The following is a 22,446-nucleotide window of genomic DNA, read 5'->3' on the forward strand; positions in this document are numbered from 1 at the left end:
AGATCAGCACAGAGAAAATTAGTCTTCGGCAGTAAAAAGGCAGGCAGCGCTCCCCCGTAACACAAACACACACACACACACACACACACACACACACACACAGCCACGGCAGGCTCTCAGAGTTTCCTCATATCTCAGCCTCATTACGTTGGATGGCCTGTTATTTTGTGGAGGCAGCGCCACATGGAGATGCAGTGTGCACGCTAATGAACCTCTGCCTGCCTGCGTGAGAGCATATGGACAGGGAAGCTGAAGAGAGGATGGAGAGACACGAGTCGGAAGGCCAGAGCCAGGCCTCCTCTCGCAGACGCTGACAATGAGACAGAGGCAGGTGGGGAGAGCTGGAGAGGGATAGAAAGATAGGGGGGAGAGGAGGGGTGATCGAGTGTGAGGGAGGCCCACTGGTGGCTCATGTTCTCCATCTACTTCTGCCCTCCTTTACTTGTCAGCGGCTTTCCCAATCCCCACAGACTGGGAAGATAGAGGTTTTTTCCCTGCTGTGCCGCTATCAGGAGATAATCATCTGCTGCTCAGTGTTCCACACAGACAATCAGGACTACAGTGAACAACAAGACAAGCTTCCACATGGGGGAGTTAAAAAAAAAATACTACAAGACCTTCATTTACAACATATTTCCTACATGAGACAGTGTCATGGGTTGCAGTTATAATTGGTTTGCGAAACACATTAGTACTATCATCTATCTGCTCTGCCAGAAATCAAGAGCGTTGATTCTAATTGTACAAGGACAAATAGCAGTGAAGTATCCTGGACTGGAGCCTGCTGTGCCTCAGCCAAATCCCTTGTCTTTGCGACAGTGACACACAGTTGTACTCTGTAGTCCATTATTTCACTCAACCTCTACAGCTCTGCACTGACTGCCAAATCTGAGGTGCCAAAGCTGTAAATAGCCCCTCTGTCCAAGTAGAGTAAAGTAAATATGTGGTATTAATGTATCTGAATGTCACTTTAAAAGGACTTCAATTTTACTGATGTGAATTATTGTCCGTACAACGTTTCAAATTTAAAATGTGAGTAACAAACAGTAAACTTGTGCCCAGCAAAGCATAAAGTAATTTGACCCAGTCCAGTGATTTTGTTATTCCACTCACTGGACTAAAATAGTACTCTAAAATTACTTGGCTTGAGAAAACAAATGCTTTGGTTCATTAGTCGGTTCATCCTTGTTCTTGTAAACGGTGGTCGACAAAATCATCTCACTTCAAGGTTCGTTTAGTGGTTGTTCTCGAGCATTGGGACATGATTGAGAGTTCCAGAACAGCTACTAAATGGACCTTGAGGGTGATTTTTTTGTCGACGGCTCTTTTCAAGGTCAAGAATGAACTCTGGAGCTCAACTTTTAAGCCAATATGAATGAGAAGTCCTCGCTCAGAAAAGATATACCGAGTTCAATGAGAACTGGACAAACTCTATCTGCTGATGAAGATTATTAAAGCTATTAAAAGGGGTGAGATTGTTTTGTTTCTTAATTTTTTTGTCAGTGACATCCCTATTTGTTCAGTGAGTAAAGGTCACCGCATGATTAAATGATCAGAAATATCAAAATTCTGCTTTAACTCTGACACACTGAAACACAAGGTGAACATGACGTTACCGGCAGAGCACTCACAGGGATTGCAGTTGGAATATGTACACTTGAGCTTGTAATAGATGCAGGTATAGCGACTGGCATGGTCTGGCCGTTAGGCAGCTGTAAGAGCACGGGGAAGGTGCCAGACACCGGGCTGAAGGGAGGGAGAGAGAAAAGAAAACCAGATTAGAAAAACAACAAAGAACTTTGTGATTAACACACAACACAGAATCTGTCACAAACTAAAGACAAGAGTGGCTACTAATATACCAACATAATGTCATAATCAGGCAACGACTTAAGGAAATAAAGTGGAACTAAAACAAAATCCAACTTAAAAAACCTTAAAACAGGTTCAAGCAATATTAATAAAAGGAACACGTTGTCACATTAGACCCCTAAGTGCCATCAGTCTTGCCCAGATATGGACTTTTAGGTTGGTAGAGCACATGGGATAGTCAAACATTCATTTAAATAATGGATATTTTTACCTATGTGAAACCTGTCTTAAAGCTGCACTCCTTACAATCGGTCTCAATTTGAAGCAATTTGATTTTACAACCAAAAAATGTATAAATTAATAATAAATCATCTGAATTGCTGAGGTATGAGCCCAGGGACACAGATTTAGAGAATATCGTAATCTTTATCCGTGTGTTACTGCAAATATAATTGTTCGGACAGCTCTCTAACAAGTCTAATTTGCCTCACTTTGACCTATGAAACTTACAGCAGCTGTGGCTCCGTCTCGCAAGCAATTGATGATTAAAATGTATATTTGACATGTATTCCCATTCGTCTGCCTCACTCTGACTAGCTTGTGCTTCACTGTACAGTACTCCAACCTACAATGTTTGTTCAATGACTCTGAAGCTCAAACATGAGCAGTTATCTACCTTGCCACATGCCAGTAACATTAAAGCACCTCATTGTTGTAACAAAGATAAAAATGTATTACAATATTTACTTTACTTCATGTTTTACAAGTAGAAGGTCCGATGAAGTTTTACACTTGCCTCACTCATGGAAGTTGTATTTGTTGAATTTAACAATAATCACATCTAAATGTATCTTTGTTAACATAACAAGAGCTTCAGGACACTATACAATACTGGATAAGGGCTTAATAGAGTGCGTAGGATTTAAAAGCCTGTGCTGAACATACACTGAGGCAGGAATTATTATGTGGTTGTTGGAGCTATGAGTCCATATTTGAGCAATGCTGATGTTGTTCTTGAAGACGGTACTTATGAGGTCTACAGGCAAAAACAAAAATTCCTGCAGTGCAAATAAATCAAAAACAAAACAAGCACATGCCTCATGAAATATGAGCTCACAGAGACAAAACTGCACAAATATAAATAAAAAAATAAAATAAAAAATAAAAAAAGATGACTTAATACTATGAAACTATGATTTTTAAAAATGGACATTTTGAGTTACTTACACTATAGGCCTATTAGTGGATGGGACTTGGGTAATAACAGAGCTAGATGTTGGTGATGGGAGAGCTTGCTGTATTACAACATTAGCCTCTGAGGTTGCTAGAAGTACATTGGGAACTTGGAGGGATGCAGGATGGACTATAGTGGATGTTGGCAGTGAGGCTGGCTGCAAAGATAAGTCCTGAAAACATCATACAAGACCTTAGCTGCAGTGTTTAATGAACACCAGATTCTTAAGAAAATTACTTCTTATGATAAAAATGATGCCCAAATTTCACCATATTCATCTCAAGATTAGGAATAAAACAAACGGAGAAAAAAAATTAGTCATCTAATATCTCTCCTGAGTTTCTCTAGATAATAATTACGTGCAGTACTGTTAGTATACTTTCACAAAATTAGACACAAATATCCTCTTAGAAAGTTGAGACAAAGTCAGACTGAAACAAGCAAATAATGTGATAATTTACTAGATTCAAATTCATACCAGTAAAAGAGTACATTACCAAAAACAGAAGCAGAACATCTTTCATTTACTCGTCATGACAACCTTATAAACTCTGTTTTTAGCAAAAAACACCAGAAACAGCTCATTCAAAGGCTTTACCTTGTCATCATTCGTAGTAGATTCGGGGTGAGGCAGAGGGCTGTCTCGATGCGCCTCCATAGGTGTGGGTTCCTCAATTTTGTTGCGTATGATAGGCGTTGCAAGAGGTGACAAATCCAAAGGTAACTACAGAAATATAGGAATAAATCAGATTTTTTTTTTTATTGCTCCGTCAACAAAACAGACCAGAAATAGAAATTTAAACTATGCAACAAACAGAAGTTAGTTAATCCACTGACTAAAAGTTTGACAACAAGAAAAACAACCTTTTTAATGTCATCTTCAGTTGCCTTTTTAAAGTCGTGGTCAAACGGACTTGCAAGTTCATTGAAGAGTCCCACCTCCTCACAGTTCTTCAAAAAGCGGGTAGGCGTAGGCGTTTGGTCTGCAGTGGAGGAAACATCTCAGTACACAGACTGTAATGTAAAGTATCAAATACTGTACATCCAAATATCTCAACTCCAAGAATACTCACCAGCAATGATGACACTGTCAGTCCTTGCTGGGCCAAACTTCAGTGTCATCTCATGTTTGTGTTTGTGGACAGCCAAGTGATCCTCATTTGTAAATCTCTATGTAAGATAAAAATAAAACAGACTGGACAATGAGGCAGGATCAGTTTGGAGATGGTCTGGAGCATCTGTCCATACTTTAAGCTTTTAAGTGCAACAAGTAATTTTTAAGTTCAGTTAAGTTTTAACAAACATTATGTCTTCTATTAAACATCTGTGATTATTCAGATTAAGCATTAAAGATGAATTGCTGCATCTTATAAATCTTTTAATATAAATGTGTGCTCCACTTGCTTCTAATATTTCATCAACATTTATATATTAATGAGGATATTAATCAGTTCCTACAAAAGCTGATTTTAATCTTCATGAATTTTAGATTTTAAATTGAGGTCCAGAAGTGGTGCACTCAGTTTATACAAACTTAATATGGTGAGTTTTTCAACAGGATGATACCAGCCAGTTTAAGACTCACAACCTCTGAAAGTGATGCCCTTCAGGCCAAGATACATGTAGGCATACATGACTGAACAAATACAACAATGCGGTGCACTGTGGAGAAACAGTTTTGAAGGGAATAAAACAACTACAACAAACACATAAGAGCTGTTGAATTAGTTTAACAAGGTGAATTGTGCAAATTTACTGAAATTATTTCCATAATTCTTTTATGCCTCTCCCTCAGATTATTTAAAATCTTAGCAATGCACCTGACCAAGTTGGAGGACCAATAGCAAGCAACTTCCCCCGGGCTCCATATCACCCTCAGAGGCTCTAAAAGCCCCAGGTTCACTGTACTTCACTTGCTTTTTGATAATTTGATTACATTACACGTGAATTTGTTTGTGAAACTGCACAACTTAAGTTCAAAATCAACTGAGTCTGCCATTGTTACATAATCTTGTTCATCATCTAGAGGGGCCCTTTTCTAAAAATGTAGCTCGAACACCTTTATTATTTTAGCTCAAGTTAGGTTCAGTGTGTAACATTTAGGAGGAGCTATTGCCAGAAATTAAAAATAATATTCATAGGTATGTTTTCATTAGTGTATAATCATCTGAAAATAAGAATCGTTGTGTTTGTGTTATCTTAGAACGAGCCATTTTATCTACAGATGCCATGGGTCACCTTTAATGGAGTCTCAATGTTTCTACAGTAACCCACCAAACACTGGCTGTAGATACAGACTTTTGCATTTTTCAAGAATAACACGGTCACCATAGTTCCTCCTACACACTCCCCAGCCGGTTCTCATTCCCAGGTCGTCCAATACAGACGCGAACAATGTTCAGTTAGTTGCAATCTGCTACATCACCGCTAGATGCCACTAAATCCTACACACTGTACTTTAAGTCGTGTCTCATTAATTCAACAATTACCAAACGTGACCAAAACAGTGCCACACAGACAAACTTTAGGACAGGTAGTATTGCAGTATAAAAGCAGCGATTGGTCTCTGTACAAAATATAATGAAGCTGCTATCTATAGCGGGCTATGTGCACTGTACATGATGGGAACTCGCAGGTCTTTGCCCAGGGTGATTGGAAATAGTGGCACTAAGTGACATTGATGATAAGAGAGATGACTTACCTGTCCACACCCAGGAGCAGTACATTGGAAAGGTTTATCATCACTCATATTAAGGGATTCCTGTTGTGTCACCCTGAAATAAAAACAAGAAAAAGCACAAGCAGGAGTTATATATGAGAACTAAAGATGTGCCTTTATGTGTGTACCAAGGGTTAAGTGATAGTAAAAAATAAATAAATAAAAAAGAAGCCCATTCAAGATGTAGAATAAACATTAATGTATTTAAACACACAGAGCTGATAGAGAGCTATAGAGGTGAAACTCCTGATAAAAGACACGTAGAAATATGGACAAAGCATATCGATGATGGGCGGCTGCTTTGGTTGTTTACACCTCAGTGTCACCATGAAAGACGATAAATTCTCGGTCCATTTATTTTGGTCCAAAATACGCCGGCTACAGCAGCACACCCCGAGCTGACACTGCTACCGCTTCATGTGCTGTGAACACAACTAACATATCACCACGAAAAGGCGTCACACACAAGCTACAGTGCGTTAATACAGAGATTATCTGTTCCAGTCGCTTCCATGGAGCCTGAGCCCTGCGTTAACATACTACCGTCGCCATATTTGGACCTAAATATGACTGTAAACAGAGGAGATGTCAACGTTTATTTCGAGGTCGTTGAGTTGTACCGGAGAACAAGTCCCTCGCAGTGACAGAAATTATGTCTCTTTAGCAGCCGCTTTGTACCCCATTCGCTATCAGTTTATGTGGTCACTTACCCCCTCAGCCACAACCCTTGATTTCCAAAATCCCACGTCTGTGTCGAAGTATCGCGAGAGTAGCGCGTGGGGCTCTTCCGTAAACGTCACACTCGCACGGGACCCTGTTTTGCATTTTACTGCATTTTTTTTCTTTGATCCTCAAGTAGTTTTTGGACAGGTATACACGATATCCTCCTCCATGTATGTTTTATGTATGTATAAAATATATTCTGCGCTCTTTGGTTTCAGACGATACATTTCTGAACACAATGTGTCTTTCTGAAATGTCCATTCTCCGTTCATATCTTATGGAGGCTTCAAGTTCAACACCACTCTTATGTAAGTTGCATACTCCTTGGTAGTTCAGTTTTAGTGCACCTCAAGTATCTGTTGGTGATCTGTGTTAACTTTTAATGTTAGTAGTAGTTCAGCTAACCTTCAATTATACTATTATGGATAGATGATTTGTCTTTTATAATCAGAAGGTTATTCAGGGCAATTAAACTGCAGCGTTGGATACATGTTTGCTTTCAATTTCATACTCAACTGTCAGCTACACAAGTTTCTTATGTTTGGTATTCTGTTTTTGATCCTTTCTGTCTATAAAAATGTATAAAGGCTCTCACTAGTTGAATTACTTTGCAGACAAAAAATAAGTAAAGATCAGCAGATCCCGACTCTCAAAGAAGCTGGAACCAATAAATCTTCAGCATTTGATTTTACAATAACTCATTTAAACTGATTTGTTTCAGCTTGAACTAAATTCAGTCCAATCCAAGCAGGCTGTGTGACAGAAAGGTCCAATCAATACAGAAACAACCCAGCAGGGACTCATGACACTGAAAAAAGTCAAAATCCATTATATAGCTCAATTAAATCATCTAGATTTATTTAATTGCCATTTACAAAAGCAAGCACTCACTTGCTGCCTAATTACAGTACCATTTAACTTCAGCTGAACCAAAAATCCATTAAGGTGGACCCCAAAAAGCTTGCATGTGATGTTCTGGAAAAAAAACAAGGCTGATTTATGGTAGATCTAAGCAGCTGCTTCACAGGAAAGTTGACATTCACGAAAGCCGACTGCTTTCTGCTGTGTTAACATGATACTCCAGACATAAAAGTTACTGCCATTGTTAAATAGTCAAATACATGTATTTTAATCACGTAATTTCTTACATTTGTACAATACATGTTTTTCTTATTTCGACAGTGTCTGAAGGACTTGAAAATGTACATTTCCATGACACCAACACGGAACAATTTTGGTAGCCACAATAAAATATGTAGTCACATCTGTAATGAAAGTGTTGTATGACAGCAGAGTTTTACATAGCAAACAGGATAAGGAAAGCAACCATCAAACAGAACAGTCCCATGGCTTCAGACAGGGCAAATCCCAGGATGGCATATGAGAACAGCTGCTGCTTCAGAGATGGGTTCCTGCAAACAAGAACAAACTGTCAATGCAGTCTACAAAAAATAAAAACACCACAAGAAACCTGTTAATTCAAGTAAATGTATGGAATTATTATCTGGATGGAAAGTGGTGAAAACAAACCTAGCATAGCCGATGATCAGACTGCCAAACACTGTCCCAATACCAGCTCCGGATCCAGCTACTCCGACCGTGGCAGCTCCGGCTCCGATAAACTTGGCAGCGGTGTCAATGTCCCTGCTGATAGCACTGGTCTGGAAGCCCCTCAGTGCGACCTGAGTGAGAGGGCTCTGTGGCATCACAGCAACATTGCTCTGAAGAAACAAACCAAAAAAAAGACAGAAACTGTAAACTTTCACCTTTAAAACCAATGACATGACACACTGAATAGTAATGCAACCATTAGTGATGATTGAACTGATTAAACAAACAAAAAAAATCTAATTTTCATGATCATTTTTAATGATTTTGTCAAGTATCAAAACCAGATAGTGATTGAACAATTCGTTCTTTGGCTGTTGGTGAGACTAATTTGAAACACTGTGCTTTTGACATTTATGACACTCATTTAGCATTTTATAGAGGAAATGACAGGAACCAATAAGTCCAAAACATGTTGTACATAATTAAAAGAAGTGTTAGAACAAGAGTTGCAGTCCCAGTAGAAAGTCTGTATTTCTTCTTCTTACCTCTGTTTTGATCTCAGGCCTGGACAGGACAGAGGCAGAGAGGGGTCTGTAAAGAGCCCGGGAACCAGCACGGACCTGCAGCAACAGGACGATTTGTTACAAAAAACACACAAACACACATTAAGACACGAAGCCTATTGTTAATGCTCGTCTGCAGGCACACGAGCAGGTGGAAGGCACCTTGAATGTCACTCAAGTGTCATTCACTGCAGTACACAGACTATACGACCTGTGGCCTTCACTGATCTGCAAGTACAGTCTGTGCTGTCTGAAAGTCACTCAGTAAAGAGTTTTTTTTGTTAACCTGACAAACTGAAATTAACATCGATAGGAGGCTACTAACAAATCCTGCTATTATAGTTTCTACTGGTGAGCCTGCTAGTGCAGCTAGAAACAGAAATATGACCTTGGATAATGAATAGTAACCCAAGCTGCATGTATTTGGGAGCTAACTATGCCCAAATGGACAAGGTAATTATTTGAGCATCGACTGCACAGGCCTGTGTTTGGGTTTCCAGGTGAAATCTTGCATTAAAGTCGGCTAACAAGGGCTCATAATGACCTTAGCTCACAAACATGGATTGAAAAATGTCCCCTGGAGGAGTAAAGCAAATGCACAGTGGCGGTTTACTGAAGATAAATTACATGCACCTTATTCATGAACATTAGAGCTACACTGCTACCATAGAAGAAGTCTATCATTCTGTGCTTTAGCATTAGCTCACTAGCCTGGTGGCCTAGACTGCAAATACCCTTGCCAGCCAGATACAGTCAAGTTCAACCAGAGGCCCACCGGACTCATCGGAGACATTACAAGAGCAAAACTCACATTCACAGCACGGAAACACACAGAAGACAGCAAACTCACCAGTGCCGGCGTGGAGACGAACTTTGCACAGGCGTACATTTTCTAATTTAGGTAGTTTTAACCGGTTCGGTCAAATCTGGTTGAAGCCCGGGTCTCTCTGAGGGGGGGGAAGACCGGAGAGAAGTAAGGTCAAACGACTGTAAAAAAGCTCCACAGAGAAAATAAAGGCATTCATATGTACATTCACATCCATTCTGCATGCTGTCCTCACTTGTGCGCCGCAAAGTGAAGCTACGAGAGAGGATGAGAGGGGATTTGTAAAGATACGCTTCTCATTCAAACTGCCATTACACACTTACCGACTGCAGAGGTCGAACCACAGTGGAAGAGTGCGCCTGCGCGGAGTGATGTATGTAGAGGCCCCGGATGAAGACAATGAAAGGTCATTTCACAGAAACTTTATTTAACATGATCACAGCAGCAATGTTCATTCACAAAACCAACGGATCTTTGTTTACTCTCTCTGTTTACTGATGGATGCACCTTAAATGTGTCAATACAGTTAAGACGGATGATAACTTATTTATCATTTATTTATTTATTTATCTATTAATTCTAATTAGTTGTATTGATGGAAATGTGCCCTTCCTGTTGGTCTCGCTCTGTTGACCTGAAAAAGTGTAAGTAAAATGGAATGTAAGATATTTTAATTTAAGATAAGATTAGATAAGAATTCATGTTGAACTGATGCTTTTGATAAAATAAGTTAGCCGTGTGCGTATTTACCTTTTAGTCATTAGCATGTACAGGGTTTAACCAGTTTGACTTGGAATTGACCTTTTTCACAACAAATATTTTGACATAATAAACACAGGTGTTGCCAATGATACTAATTAATTAATTAATTAAGTTTCTGTTCCATTTAGTGCAGCAGTCATCCAGTGAGCCAACATGCACGATAGCAGCGACCTCATTCTGTTTGACCTGAATGAAACAGAACCTTAATTAGTATCATTGGTAACACCCTGTGTTTACCCTACTCTTTCCTGTCAAAATGGCTGCTGTGAAAAAGGTCAATTGTCTGGAGGTTATTTTTTTCTCTGCTCGTAGTATTGACACTGACAGATCTTATGAGAAATCTTCTGATATGAACTGAGACTCAACTAATTATTAGATCATGAAAATCTAGGCCGCCATTTGGGACACAGAATAGGGAAGTCGGAAAGTATTGACATATTGTCCAAGGATACCATAAAATCCTAGAATATTTCCATTTGTGGGAATGGTCTAGCCATAAACAACACGGAGTCTTTGGTCAGTCAGTGTAATTAAACACCATATACAATAACTTCAACGTACAGCTGGAGCAAGCCAGTGCAGACTATATGAATGTGATACTATCAGAAAGCATTGAATGAGATCATTTTCCAACTTTAAAGCCACATAAAAGGGAAACTAAAGAGGAAAAATGGGATTTTAATGTGTTATTTGATTTCTGTAAAGCTCAATTCACAATAATAATATGGAGTTAATTTCTTTATTTCTTTATTTTATTTAAAATATTCTGGGGTGAATGTAAAGTCACACAACTCACGACTTCTGGGCGAGCTCTTGATAGTTCAATTGCATTTGTCTCTGTATGTATGGATGAGTGATAATGGTACAAATATAGAACCTTTTATTAAACCATATATTTATCCTAAAATGTCTAATTATTAAAATGTTATTGTAAACATTTCTGTAGGTAAGAAGGGGTAAAGTTAGGTACAAACATATGTTCCTGCACGGTAACAGTAGACCTTGGCTAAACTGTGGGAACGACTTCGGTTCGTGGGTGTAGCATTGCTGCAGGTCGAACCAGGAAATAGTGGCCACTTAGATGAGGTTTGCGTGATCCTACGAAAGACCATGTGCTTCCCGTTCCTGTATATTTGCACGTCCCTGTGTGCAGGTGTCACAGTGACACCTTTTTTAAGTGGATAAAAATGTAGCTGGAAAAAGAGAAATCCATTTCAAATGATAAGTAATTAGCATGACACCAGCACAGAGAGCTTAAAACATCTAAAAGACTCTCTTTTTGTCAAATGTTCTACATCCCGTGGCTGCAGGAAAATCAGAATTTCAACTAGTGTTTCAAAATTAGTTTTTCCCCTCATACCAAAACCTGCCTGCCGCAGTCCACTACTATCACCTGTTGTGGTGTGAATTTAACACTCTGCCCAGAGGGACTGATGGCTCAGGGCCCTGTCTGTGCATCTCACAGGCTGATGGTGGAGCTGTAGGCTACCAGCACCGGGCGGATTTGTAATCGTGATGAATGACTCCACAGCAGCTGGTCTGTGATGGAAAGGTAATGAGCACAGGGAGTCTGCCTTTGCTGCACACTGGTTTAAAGGCAGGAAATATCCCAGTGACTCCTCAGGTATGATCTCTTCAGTTTTACAGCGAACATGAAGCCAGAGATTCCTGACCTCACTGAGTAGAAACAGTCAGTAGATCATGCATGTACCAGAGATGCTGCAGAAGACAAATATATTCTACCCTACTCTGTTATGCTCTATTCTATTTTGTTCTGTTCTATCATCTTCTGGTCTATTCTTTTCTATCCTGTTGTATTCTATTGGATCATATTCTTTTCTATTATGTTTTATTCTATCCTTTTTCAGTTCTATTCTATTTTGTTTTATCATGTTCTGTTCTACTCTATTGTGTTTGTTTCTAGTCTATTCTATTTATCCTGTTGTATTCTATTGGATCATATTCTGTTCTATTCCATTTTATTCTGTTCTGTTCTATTCTATTTTGTTTATCATGTTCTGTTCTACTTCATTCATTTCTAGTCTATTTTGTTCTGTTCTTCTCTAGTTTATTCTATTTTCTTCTGCTCTTTTTTCTATTATCTTTTATTCTATTCATTTTTGTTCCAGTCCATTCTGTTTTGTTGTGCTATTCTTTTCTGTTTTTTTCTATTCTCTATTGTTCTGTAGTTCATTTTGTTCTATTCTGTTAGCAGAGTTTGAGCCACATGTTTATTTTGAGCTATTTCCACCTTGCTGTAGCTGTAGTGTACCAAGCAGTTCCTCCATCTCACATAATTGGATTTATTATCATGTGTTAAACCAAACGTCTGTATCATAACACCAGAAACAAACATTATCTGGTAAAGCTATGTCTTGTGTAGAATAATTATTGTATCATGAAGCCTGAAATCTGTTATGACATCATTATATGTGAAGTCGGAGACTGAGAGTAGCTTGAACATACAAACAAGAACCAGGTCATTTCCGTACAGGTCCAGCAGAGGGTGCAATAGGGTCTAATGTGACCATAGCCTTTGTTGCCGGGGTCATGGTAACTGCACAAAAGAGATGAGAAACATAGACTTTGCACAACAACATTGTTCTAGATTCCACGGCAGATGAATCAGAACGGAATATTTTCTGTTCTTGATATACACCTAAATAATGATCCCATAGATAAAATTGCAGTGATACTGTACCTGGTGTGGTCTGCACCTCTTAATCTCCCTGTTAATTATCTAAGAGCATAAAGAGAGAGAGCTTCGAAAGAAAAACTATCATCTGACAGATTTTTTATTTCACACTGCTGATACTGTATTTCTGTTAATACAAATGTAAATTGTAAGAATATATTGTAGGCCCGAGTGTAATGCAGCCACTTATAGGTCAGAGCCGACCGTATGATAAAACATGAAGATTTACAATATATTAATTGCAAGACGGCACATATCAAAGTGGCCGTTAACTACCTGAGGTCAGTGTCATACTGTCTAATTAACCGGGCAGCGGCTGTGTGGTCCTACATGGCTGTGGAAGGTGGAGAGAGCAGCCGATCTCACGCACCCCCCACCACCCTGTACCCACCTTTTACTTCCTCCCATTCAGAGGCACGCACGCACTCGCTGTCTGAGTTGCATAGAACACTGAGACATTCCATTTGCATGCCTGCCCCATCAAGCTGGATGCACTCAGACTGGTAATAAAAGGCATTGACCCCCTTAACCTTTATGAATTACAATTTGTGCCTGCAGCACGTCCTGTCAGAGGCCTCAGAAAAGCAGGCACCTCAGCCAGGGTGTGTGCGTGTTGTTTTGCAGTTGTTAAGGAGAGGGGAAAAGGTTTTTACAGCTCCTCGTCGGAGCTCCTGACAAGCAGGGAGGAGGCGGTCTGACAGGAGAAGCAGGGTAGGGAGGGACTGCAGCGCTGCTGATGGCTCCATGCTAATCTCCATTTCTGGATGCTGCACGAAACTACTGAGGCTCCTTTCTATGTCAAGACCAAGGATACAGAGCCTATAGGGCTACAGTTCATCTGCATTCTCCCGTACATCACTTAAGGCAGTTGCTTCTCTTAAAAGTATTAACCAAAGCCAATAATAGATACACCAATTAGCCTCTTATGGGAACATCTGACTGGGATTTCACTGTAAGTTGTCTGTATTAAATCTGATTGTGGGGACAAAAAGAAAACAGGTAAAGAAGTCTAACTATAACTAAACCATAAGAACTAAAACAGAAAATTATATAATCCAAATCCTTTTTTTACCTAATAATGCTGCAGCCTAGACTGGTATTATCTTTATGCACATCTGCATGTCAGACTTAGTTAAGCTTTATTCATTCAGGATGTCTCATTGAGAGAGACCTGAGGACAAATTACATACATACAATATCACAACACACACACTGATTACACCAACTTCCCTTTTTGCTCTTCGTTCCAGTACGATGCATAGCACTGAAAAACAGGATTTTCCAGTTTTTGAGAAATATGGGGATTTTGGTTCCAGTTACATTTCACTTCATAAATGGTTAACACATAACCTCCCGTTCCTTGAAAGACATAGTGGTAGATGAGATAACTGGGGTCCTGGTGGGAGTTAAAGGTTTAAGCCCCAACATTAATAAATACCACAGTAGAATCAGAGTTCAGGTGATAGTAGACTCTGTGGGGTTTGGTGTAGAGAGACATTAACAGGTTCATTAACTGGTACTTTGAACTCCTTGTTCTTATTATAAAGTTCCCAGAAATGTCAAGAACACTAGGCTCAGAAACTTGTCAGTGAAATTTTTATTTCTTTCTAATACGGCACACAAGCAAAGATTAGTCGTTATGGTAGTGGGTTTTGAAAGGAAACTTATTATTTGCTGATATATAATAAGTAATAGCATTGATTCAAATGTTATTTATTAAACTTTAAGGTCTGTATTAGTAGAACAATTCCAGATTTTTTGAGGCTCAGAGGCAGCATGTCGCAGGAAAAGTTGAGTCAGTTTAGATTATAATTAAAAGATGGCAAGAAAATAGCCAGTAAATCTAAAAAATATGATGGTGCCATTTCTCCTGGGTGGCACAGTTTTTAATAATTATATCAGTGATGATCATACGCCATGATAACAGTGTTATCCCCTGAGCAAACTGGAGAACAGGTGTAAAATCAGGTGGAAACTGAATCCAGGTCACTTGCTTTAAAGACCTGCACAGAATCCACAGCTCTACAAAGAACTGGCTTGTGAAATCTTTGATGAAAAACAAGATTCTTTAACCTGTGTGGGTCACACAGAGAACCTGAGAACCCTTTACACTGAGGGTGTAGACAGCCTTCAAGCATCTGGTCCAATAATCCACAGTAGGAGCAGACAGATCTCTGATACCGCTGGAAATCATCCCACAGAAATGCACCATACGTTCTTTATCTCTGAAAGATTTAAAGGACATTAGCATTCGCAAAATTGATTTTTCAACAAATCCATAATAACACTGATCTTTGTGCTGCTGGTGAGCAGAGCAGTTGGAAGTGGTCTAAGAAATGCTGAGGCTTGCAGTATCATTAGTCTTTATCCTGACTTTTTAGCTAAGTCTGTAACACCTCTATATCCACTGGATGCCCTATGCTTACGAATGTTCAACTCAACAGAGCAATTTTGTTAAATAATTCCTTAACAGCAGCAGTATAATGCCAATCCTGTCTGGATTTTAAATACAGTTTTAAAACTGAATGGCCGTTCTCACAAACACTAGTGTGAACTGAGCTTTATTCCTCTTTCCTTCCTCTGTTTAACATCAGGAAATTCAGGCAGTGACTGTGTGAACAGGAGCGTGGCTGACAGGGGCAGCCGTGCGATGATTGGTTTACGGATCTGTGCTTTTTCTAGTGACTTCAAGGTCACTAAGATTTACAATCAAATGGCTTATGACACTTTAGTAAAAAGCCACCCAAAGCTGATGACAGGAAAAGAAAACGAGCCGGGCCACTTTAGAGGGATCTGCTTGACCTCATACCGTGGTCCATTACTAGGATGTACTGTTGTCTCTTTTTATTATAACACCTAACAAAGACGTGCATGCTAGTTTTAGCAGACAGAAGGTTGTTAAGGACGGCATATGGAGGGTGGATTTGATAGACAGACAGTATATGGTGCACACAGTATAGTAGATTAGAAGAAGGGTGTGTTTCAAGCTCCAGTCAAACTGCAGTTACAGACTACTACACAAAAGAGCAATTAAATATGATTTAAAGGCCAATCTGTAATGGCTGTGTGCTGCCCCCTATTGAAAAATTATTGCCCTACTACTTACTGTTATAGAAGGTGATTTAGTGCGGCGTTCTGTCTAGTTTGGTTTATTTCAGTTGTAGCTCTGAAATATAATGCTTGAGCTTTTGATTTAAATATGTGTTAAACACCTACATTTGGAGGCTGTCAAAGCTTTGCTCTTTTGTTGAACAAAACAAATCTATGTTTTAAAAAAGTAATGATGGGTTCATAATATTCAACCCGCAGCTTATTTTCCATCAACATCTCACTCTAATGTGAATGCCCCCCAAAAAAAATCCCTATACAAGCAAGAAATAAACACATGCTTTGTTTCAATCATTAACCAAATTACATTACCAACAGTGGGTGTTAAACTTGCTACACATAAGCTGATATTCCAGGCATGTTTACTTGGCACTCATATGGAACGCTGTTGATTTTTATGGGACGCATATGGCTGCATTTTATTGTGCTCAATTAAATTGCTTTAAACTAGGATTAACTTTTTGGAGCGGCAATCCATTATATAATGTCTCCTTACTTAAAGCTGTTCACTGCGCAGCTGCTGCAAATGTCTCTCCTAAGCACTGCTCGCGGATTGGGGTGTCAAATATGAGGCTGTCACAACAATATTTAGTGAAAGGGCCCTTCCTGCTTTTAATGGCCTGACCTACATCCCAGTTCAGAGAGCTAATAAAGGCAGTCTGGTGTAGGTCCTGGAGCTGCACAATGTCACTCACAGATCCCCAACTCAGCAAGATCCGGAATGCTCAATTAGTTGCTTTTATAGGCTCCATTAATATGCATTAACTCTCTTTCCAATGTACGAGCACAGACAAGCAGTCGCTACTCGCAGCATATCAGCCAGGTAACAGATTTGTCTTAACCTTTTCTAAAACAATGAATTTTGGCATCATAAAAACCTGTTGTAGAAATAAAAAAAAGGGAGCAGATCAGAAATACAATTAACTTTATGTTAAACTACACTGCTGGAATATAAGTATAAAGTACTTCAGTATAAATTAGATGCAAATGTACTTTACTTGAGTATTTAAGCCACTTAATACTTCTGCTCCACTGCATTTCAGAGGGAAATGTTGTGGAGCTAAAACAATTAATCGATTATTCGATCGATCAGAAAATTAATCAGCGACTATTGTTTCCACCAAACATGTTAAACCTTTACTGGTTCCAGCTTCTAAAATATGACTATTTGATGCTTTTATGTGTCATATCTGATAATAGACTGAATATAAATGGGTTTAGTACTTTTGGTCAAATAAAACAACAACATGAAAATATGTCAACTTTGAAATTGTGATGGGCGGTTTCACTTTTTCTGCCATTTTATAGACCAAACAATTAATCTAATAATCATTAAGATAATCAGCAGATAATTAGTTTCAGTCCTAAAATATTGACTTTTGACTCCTGTACATTTATTTGACGAGTTATAGTAACTAGTTACTTTGCAGATTAAAGTTTTACATGCAAAACAAGGTGATTTCTAATTACGTTTCCACAGATTAAACTACCCTGCCTACTATATATAACAGTAAAATGTTACGTACACAATAATGCATCAGTCACATTCATATAATATTTAAAACTATCAAACACTCACAGAGGCCAATTTTCTTCATTGAGTACTTTTGATACTGTAAGTACATTCTGATATAATAGCCTAAATATGTAGTTTTACTTGAGTAATATTTTCAGTGCAGCACTCTTACTTGTATTGGAGTGTTTTTACATTGTGCCGTTGCTGATTTGACTTAAGTAAAAGGACAAACTATGTGTTTCAGTATGCATACCTATAGATCAAAACAATACAACCCTACGGTCATAGGAAACCATAACATTTACATATAATCCCTCAGCCTCCCTCAGCTCCACTCTTGAACCAAGACAACAGAAACCTACACAATCTGGTACCACTCCTCCCACACAATAAACCGATCTGGCACACAGCAAGCTGAATCAATCATGGCACTTTATTATCCTGTCACTAGTCTGCTTCCTGCAAGTGTGTTTACCCTGTCCATGGCCTGCTATTGTGGCTGTTCAGTGTACATTAAGACAGACATAATTGAGATTGTGGGCGGCCGAAAGTGCAGGGCTCAACCTGTTGTCGTTAATCTGTCATATTGCCAAGAGTCACAGCAGCAGTGACCTATAGGAAGCTCCACCTTGGAGGCACGGTTGATGGCGCTTTGTTGTTCATGGCAGAGGGCCTCACCTATTTTAAGTTTATTGGTTTGCCACCAACGGAGAACCCAAAGAAAGCGTAATCTATTGCTCAACCTCTGACTTCAATTTCTTTGCTCTGCTCCTAATCCATGTTAGGTCCTTTATGATTACGAGTGACTCTCTTAAAACTCATCACCTCCGCATTATGTGCTGGTATTCATGATTTGAGTGATTAGGGATGAGACTAGGTTTCATATTCTAAAGTGTTATGATGAAAAATAAGTTAAAAAAAACTCAACAGAGCGCACAGCCATGCCCGGCATAATGAAAGCTTAATGCTGCTCTTTGTAATATACTAAATTATACAGGCAATCAATTTGAATTAATTGGTAACCCTTCAGATAGCAGCAGATTCTTTTTAAATTAGATTACTGATGGCTGTGCTGAAAATTTGCCTTCACTTTGTATAAATTAAAGCTCTGGAAAAGCATTTACAAAATAACAAGATATAAATGAATGCAATCGTACTGTTGGAAAAGGTGCTTTTTACAATCACACAACATATTAGAAATAATAGCTAAATCTTGCCTCAGCGGCCTGTTATTAATTACCTGGCAAATAGGACCTGTCTGTTTTCAAACTGAGTTATAGTGGTGGTGAGAGATCACCAAAGAAAATTAAACAGCAATCAAAGTACATTTCTATCATCATAATTCTGATTGTCAGGATCACCTTTCCCAGGATGGCTCACAGCAGCACAACAAATCCTAGTTTTCATTAAGTGGCTCAATTTGCTGCCGTTTATATTTTATATTTATGTTGTATTACAACAGTGTCATACTTGTGTGCTGAATTCTTATTTCTGGTATGTGACATGAAATTATTAGACATGGAAACATGAGGATGCTGCCTTGAAACTGAATGTAACTGATAGCTGGAGAAGACACATCTTCTAAAGAGTAATCTGTAGCATTCTCTGTGCAAAGCACCACAATATGTTTACGTCACACTAACACAGAAACAGCAGCAATAACACTGAGCCTCTGCAAGGTTTTTATCACATCATGCATGCCTTGATTTTGCGCTGGGAAAAAAAAATCACAAAGCAATCGCTTAAATCTCAAAGAGGATGTAAGTATCTGGCTCTGTGTCTTCAGAATGTGGCTTCTTTTATAGCGTGGGGTTATATCAGCCTGGAGACCCATAAGTTATGAAATGTCAGGATCCTATGCATTCTAATTGAGTGTGGAACAGTTAATGGCTGTGGAAATTCAGCCACTTGACGTCTTATTCCCCTGTGTGCCGTTTCACAGCCAAGCCCATGAGCCTCAATTAAATGACAAAATGGGCCCATTCCTGAAAATAACAACAATAAAAACACGAGCCTATATGGCAATAATATCAGGTCTCACCTTGAATCAACAATGGTCACAGCTTGCAAATGGCTAAACGGAGACACTGTGATTAGAGCAGAGATGGGGGGCTGCTATGTGAGATATTTCTTAGCAGCTTAACGGGGGATGTACTGCAGTAGGGCTGCAACTAACGATCATTTTCATTATCGATTAATCGTTTGGGCCATAAAATTTCAGAAAATAGTTTAAAAAAAAAAAAAAACCCATAACAATTTCTGTTTTTGTATGATCAACAGTCCAAAACCCCAAAATATTCAGTTCAATATCAAAGAAGACAAAGAAAACCAGCTATTATATTTAAAAAAAAACCAATCAATTATTGGCATTCTTGCATAAACATCAAGTAATCGATTATGAAAACAGTTGCTGTCAGTCCACCAATAGTTACAGGTCTGGTATATGTGGTAAACAACATGTCAAAACATGTTTTAGAATCAACGAGAAAAGGATTTACTTACTTAAACTTCAAGCTGTCACACAGCAGGTCAAACTTGGCCTGTCCACTGCACCCACAGGACTAGCAGAAGTTTTTCTCAGACTCAGGCCTACTTTTTCTACCAAACTAGATCATGTCCTAAAATATATCCCCCCAAAACTTAGAGTTACCTATGTGTTACTGAGTGAAACTTTTAAAATCCAGAATCAATAACGCCTAAACCTTTTCCCATTTTCAGCAGATGTCTGCAATCTATAAATACACATGGAGCATGTCCTATTAAATCCTGTGATATGGTGAGGGGCTAAATATTGACCCAATCTTGATTGGAGTAGATTTTTTTCACACCCTTGCTTATTGTTTTTATGACTCTTTGACTTTAACCCCTTTACTGCTTCACTGATTTCATGCAACAAACAATAGCTTTTCAATAATTCAATTTATAGCTTGCCATAAATGGAATTCAAAGGACAATGCTGTTGCAAATGAACACGGACGATGCTTTTGGCTCCGGCAGAACCTCGTTTACCAGAGGAAAGAGAGAATATTTATTTTACGGTTGCCTCACATTCCCATTAAAACGAGGAAGCTACATTTCCAAGTGCGGGGTGTACATGTAATATACAGAGTTAAAAGAGACAGATGGTGGAGTGAAACTCTCATGTGGTAGCGCTGTGCAATGGTACCACTGCAGCCAGTGCCAATGCAGAAATCCTCCCAACACCATCCAAGGCCAGATTACATCTATTAATACATGTTCATGTGCATCTATCATGTGCCTGTTCACATACATGTTCATGTGGGCAGTCTGATCCTGATACACATGTGGCCACATCTCGTTCATCATTTATTGTTAACGCCAAAACGCAGAGAAGTGATATGTGGGAATGGATCTAAGGCACAAGCAGAGAAATGAATTACCCTCCTATTTATTTATCCAGGCCTTTCTGTCAATCACAACAATAATCAGAACTAACTCATTCAAATTTTGAGAAAATGAAGGATGCATTCCTTCCAATTTTCAATTTGGAAGTGGCAACTATGGCCATGATGAATGTCTGAATAGTCCATCTTCTTCCTCTCATTTCTCCTAACCTTTCCTGACAGCTTAGATATTGCCTACCTGGTAATTTGCTCTACAATAATTGTTACTGTGAGATTTCCCCCAGCTTTTAACAAGGATTCTTAACACCCTCTGTAGGTGACAAAATGCAATTACAAACACAAGTGCCCCATCGTGACTGGTCATCAGCAGCTGCCACCTCCATTCCCCAGCCCCAACTTGTTCCATTAATGGAAAAAAAACAAAAGACATGCAGACAGATTCAGTAAACATTTGCTGCAAATAAAACTTTAATTAAAAGATATGAAGCTGTTTTATTGATTAACAACATCAGTGATTAAAGTGTACGGCTGACATTTTTTTCCAGGCTTGCTGTTATGTTCCCTCTCAGAGATCATTTATTTGTTGCGCGGCCCTGTTTATTGATAAGTGTGTTTGATGAATGCAGATGCGGCTGTTTGGAGAGTGGGCTTGCTGATGGAGCGATCATATTGTGTGAAACACCAGGCTCAGGCAAGAACAGCTGTTGCGGCTCCATCCACTGGGACGCCATGTTTCACCACCACCCCGAGTGCACATGCAGGCGCGCTGCTGTAAAGCTGCAACCAACATATTCACAGCGTCCTAACAACTCTATGAATTTTATGACACATCACCGGAGCTCTCTCATCTCTGTCCAGCACTAAAACCTTAATTATTGGACTAATTGCTATCGCTATATTCATCTCTCTGGTAATCCTTTGGTGATTACATTTTGTGTTCAATACCAGGCTTATCCTTTAATTAAAAGGATTATTAACCTTTAAAATAGAGCCATGTGGGATTAAACTCTTAAATGTTAGTGTCAAAAGCATTTTTCTACAAAACAAGCTGAGAAAGAGGTGCATCATTTGAGTCATAATCAGGAGACTGTGGGCTGCACTACAGTACATGTTAGCCTCTTTAAGGACCTGACTTACAACAGCAATAAGCCATCATCCATACCTCCTTCCAATTAAAGTCTACAGAATGCTGACACATTACGCCTGGTGGGCTAACAATCACTGCAAATAGACGGATAATGATACAGTTCTGACCAGAGAGAATCCAAACATGGTGAGAACAAGGTGAAACGGTCAATGAGTCAATGGTAAAAAAAGAGAAAGAAATAAAACAGAGATCTTTGCCATGCCAAGTCTTCAAGGCCTTTCTCCTCTAGAGCAGGTGAGTTCAAAGTTCAAAGTGGAGTGTGATGGAAAATCATTGGAGATTCTTCAAAAATAAGAGTGCGTTTTCAGACAATGACGGGGGGTGGATTGATGTGGTTTGAGGACAAATCATTGATCTACACAAGGCCTCTTTATGTACACCTGTGTGAGAAACTGTAAGGAGGAACACGGGCTCTGATTAGTACA

At 39.1% G+C, this 22,446-nt stretch overlaps 2 protein-coding genes across 6 annotated transcripts in view; both read right to left on the reverse strand.

Annotated features, from left to right (window-relative positions):
* Positions 1-22,446, reverse strand: part of atf2 (activating transcription factor 2) — an 86,970-nt gene that overhangs the window by 13,236 nt on the left and 51,288 nt on the right. For 2 of the 4 annotated variants that reach the window (XM_051403800.1, XM_051403797.1), the window contains exons 1-7: positions 6,476-6,558; positions 5,748-5,820; positions 4,120-4,216; positions 3,911-4,029; positions 3,645-3,770; positions 3,040-3,218; positions 1,632-1,746 (exon numbers count right to left, since the gene is read on the reverse strand). In XM_051403800.1, coding sequence (XP_051259760.1) covers positions 1,632-1,746; positions 3,040-3,218; positions 3,645-3,770; positions 3,911-4,029; positions 4,120-4,216; positions 5,748-5,795 — 684 coding nt within the window. In that variant the 5' untranslated portion in view covers positions 5,796-5,820; positions 6,476-6,558. Of the gene's footprint in view, positions 1-1,631; positions 1,747-3,039; positions 3,219-3,644; positions 3,771-3,910; positions 4,030-4,119; positions 4,217-5,747; positions 5,821-6,385; positions 6,559-22,446 lie in introns of those variants that run through there. The other 2 variants (XM_051403798.1, XM_051403799.1) reach the window with 2 other exon arrangements.
* On the reverse strand, positions 7,326-9,832 carry atp5mc3a (ATP synthase membrane subunit c locus 3a). Of its 2 annotated transcripts, none has more exons than XM_051403802.1 (5): positions 9,752-9,832; positions 9,453-9,549; positions 8,585-8,659; positions 8,019-8,209; positions 7,326-7,900 (listed from the first exon to the last, which is right to left on the reverse strand). In XM_051403802.1, the coding sequence occupies exons 2-5, from the start codon at positions 9,489-9,491 to the stop codon at positions 7,786-7,788; spliced, it is 420 nt and encodes a 139-aa protein (XP_051259762.1). In that variant the 5' UTR covers positions 9,492-9,549; positions 9,752-9,832; the 3' UTR covers positions 7,326-7,785. The 2 variants fall into 2 exon arrangements, with proteins under 2 accessions (XP_051259762.1, XP_051259761.1); XM_051403801.1 differs by having other exon boundaries at positions 9,664-9,769.

Source organism: Dicentrarchus labrax, unplaced genomic scaffold, assembly GCF_905237075.1.
Source record: "Dicentrarchus labrax unplaced genomic scaffold, dlabrax2021, whole genome shotgun sequence".
Lineage (NCBI taxonomy): Eukaryota > Metazoa > Chordata > Actinopteri > Moronidae > Dicentrarchus > Dicentrarchus labrax.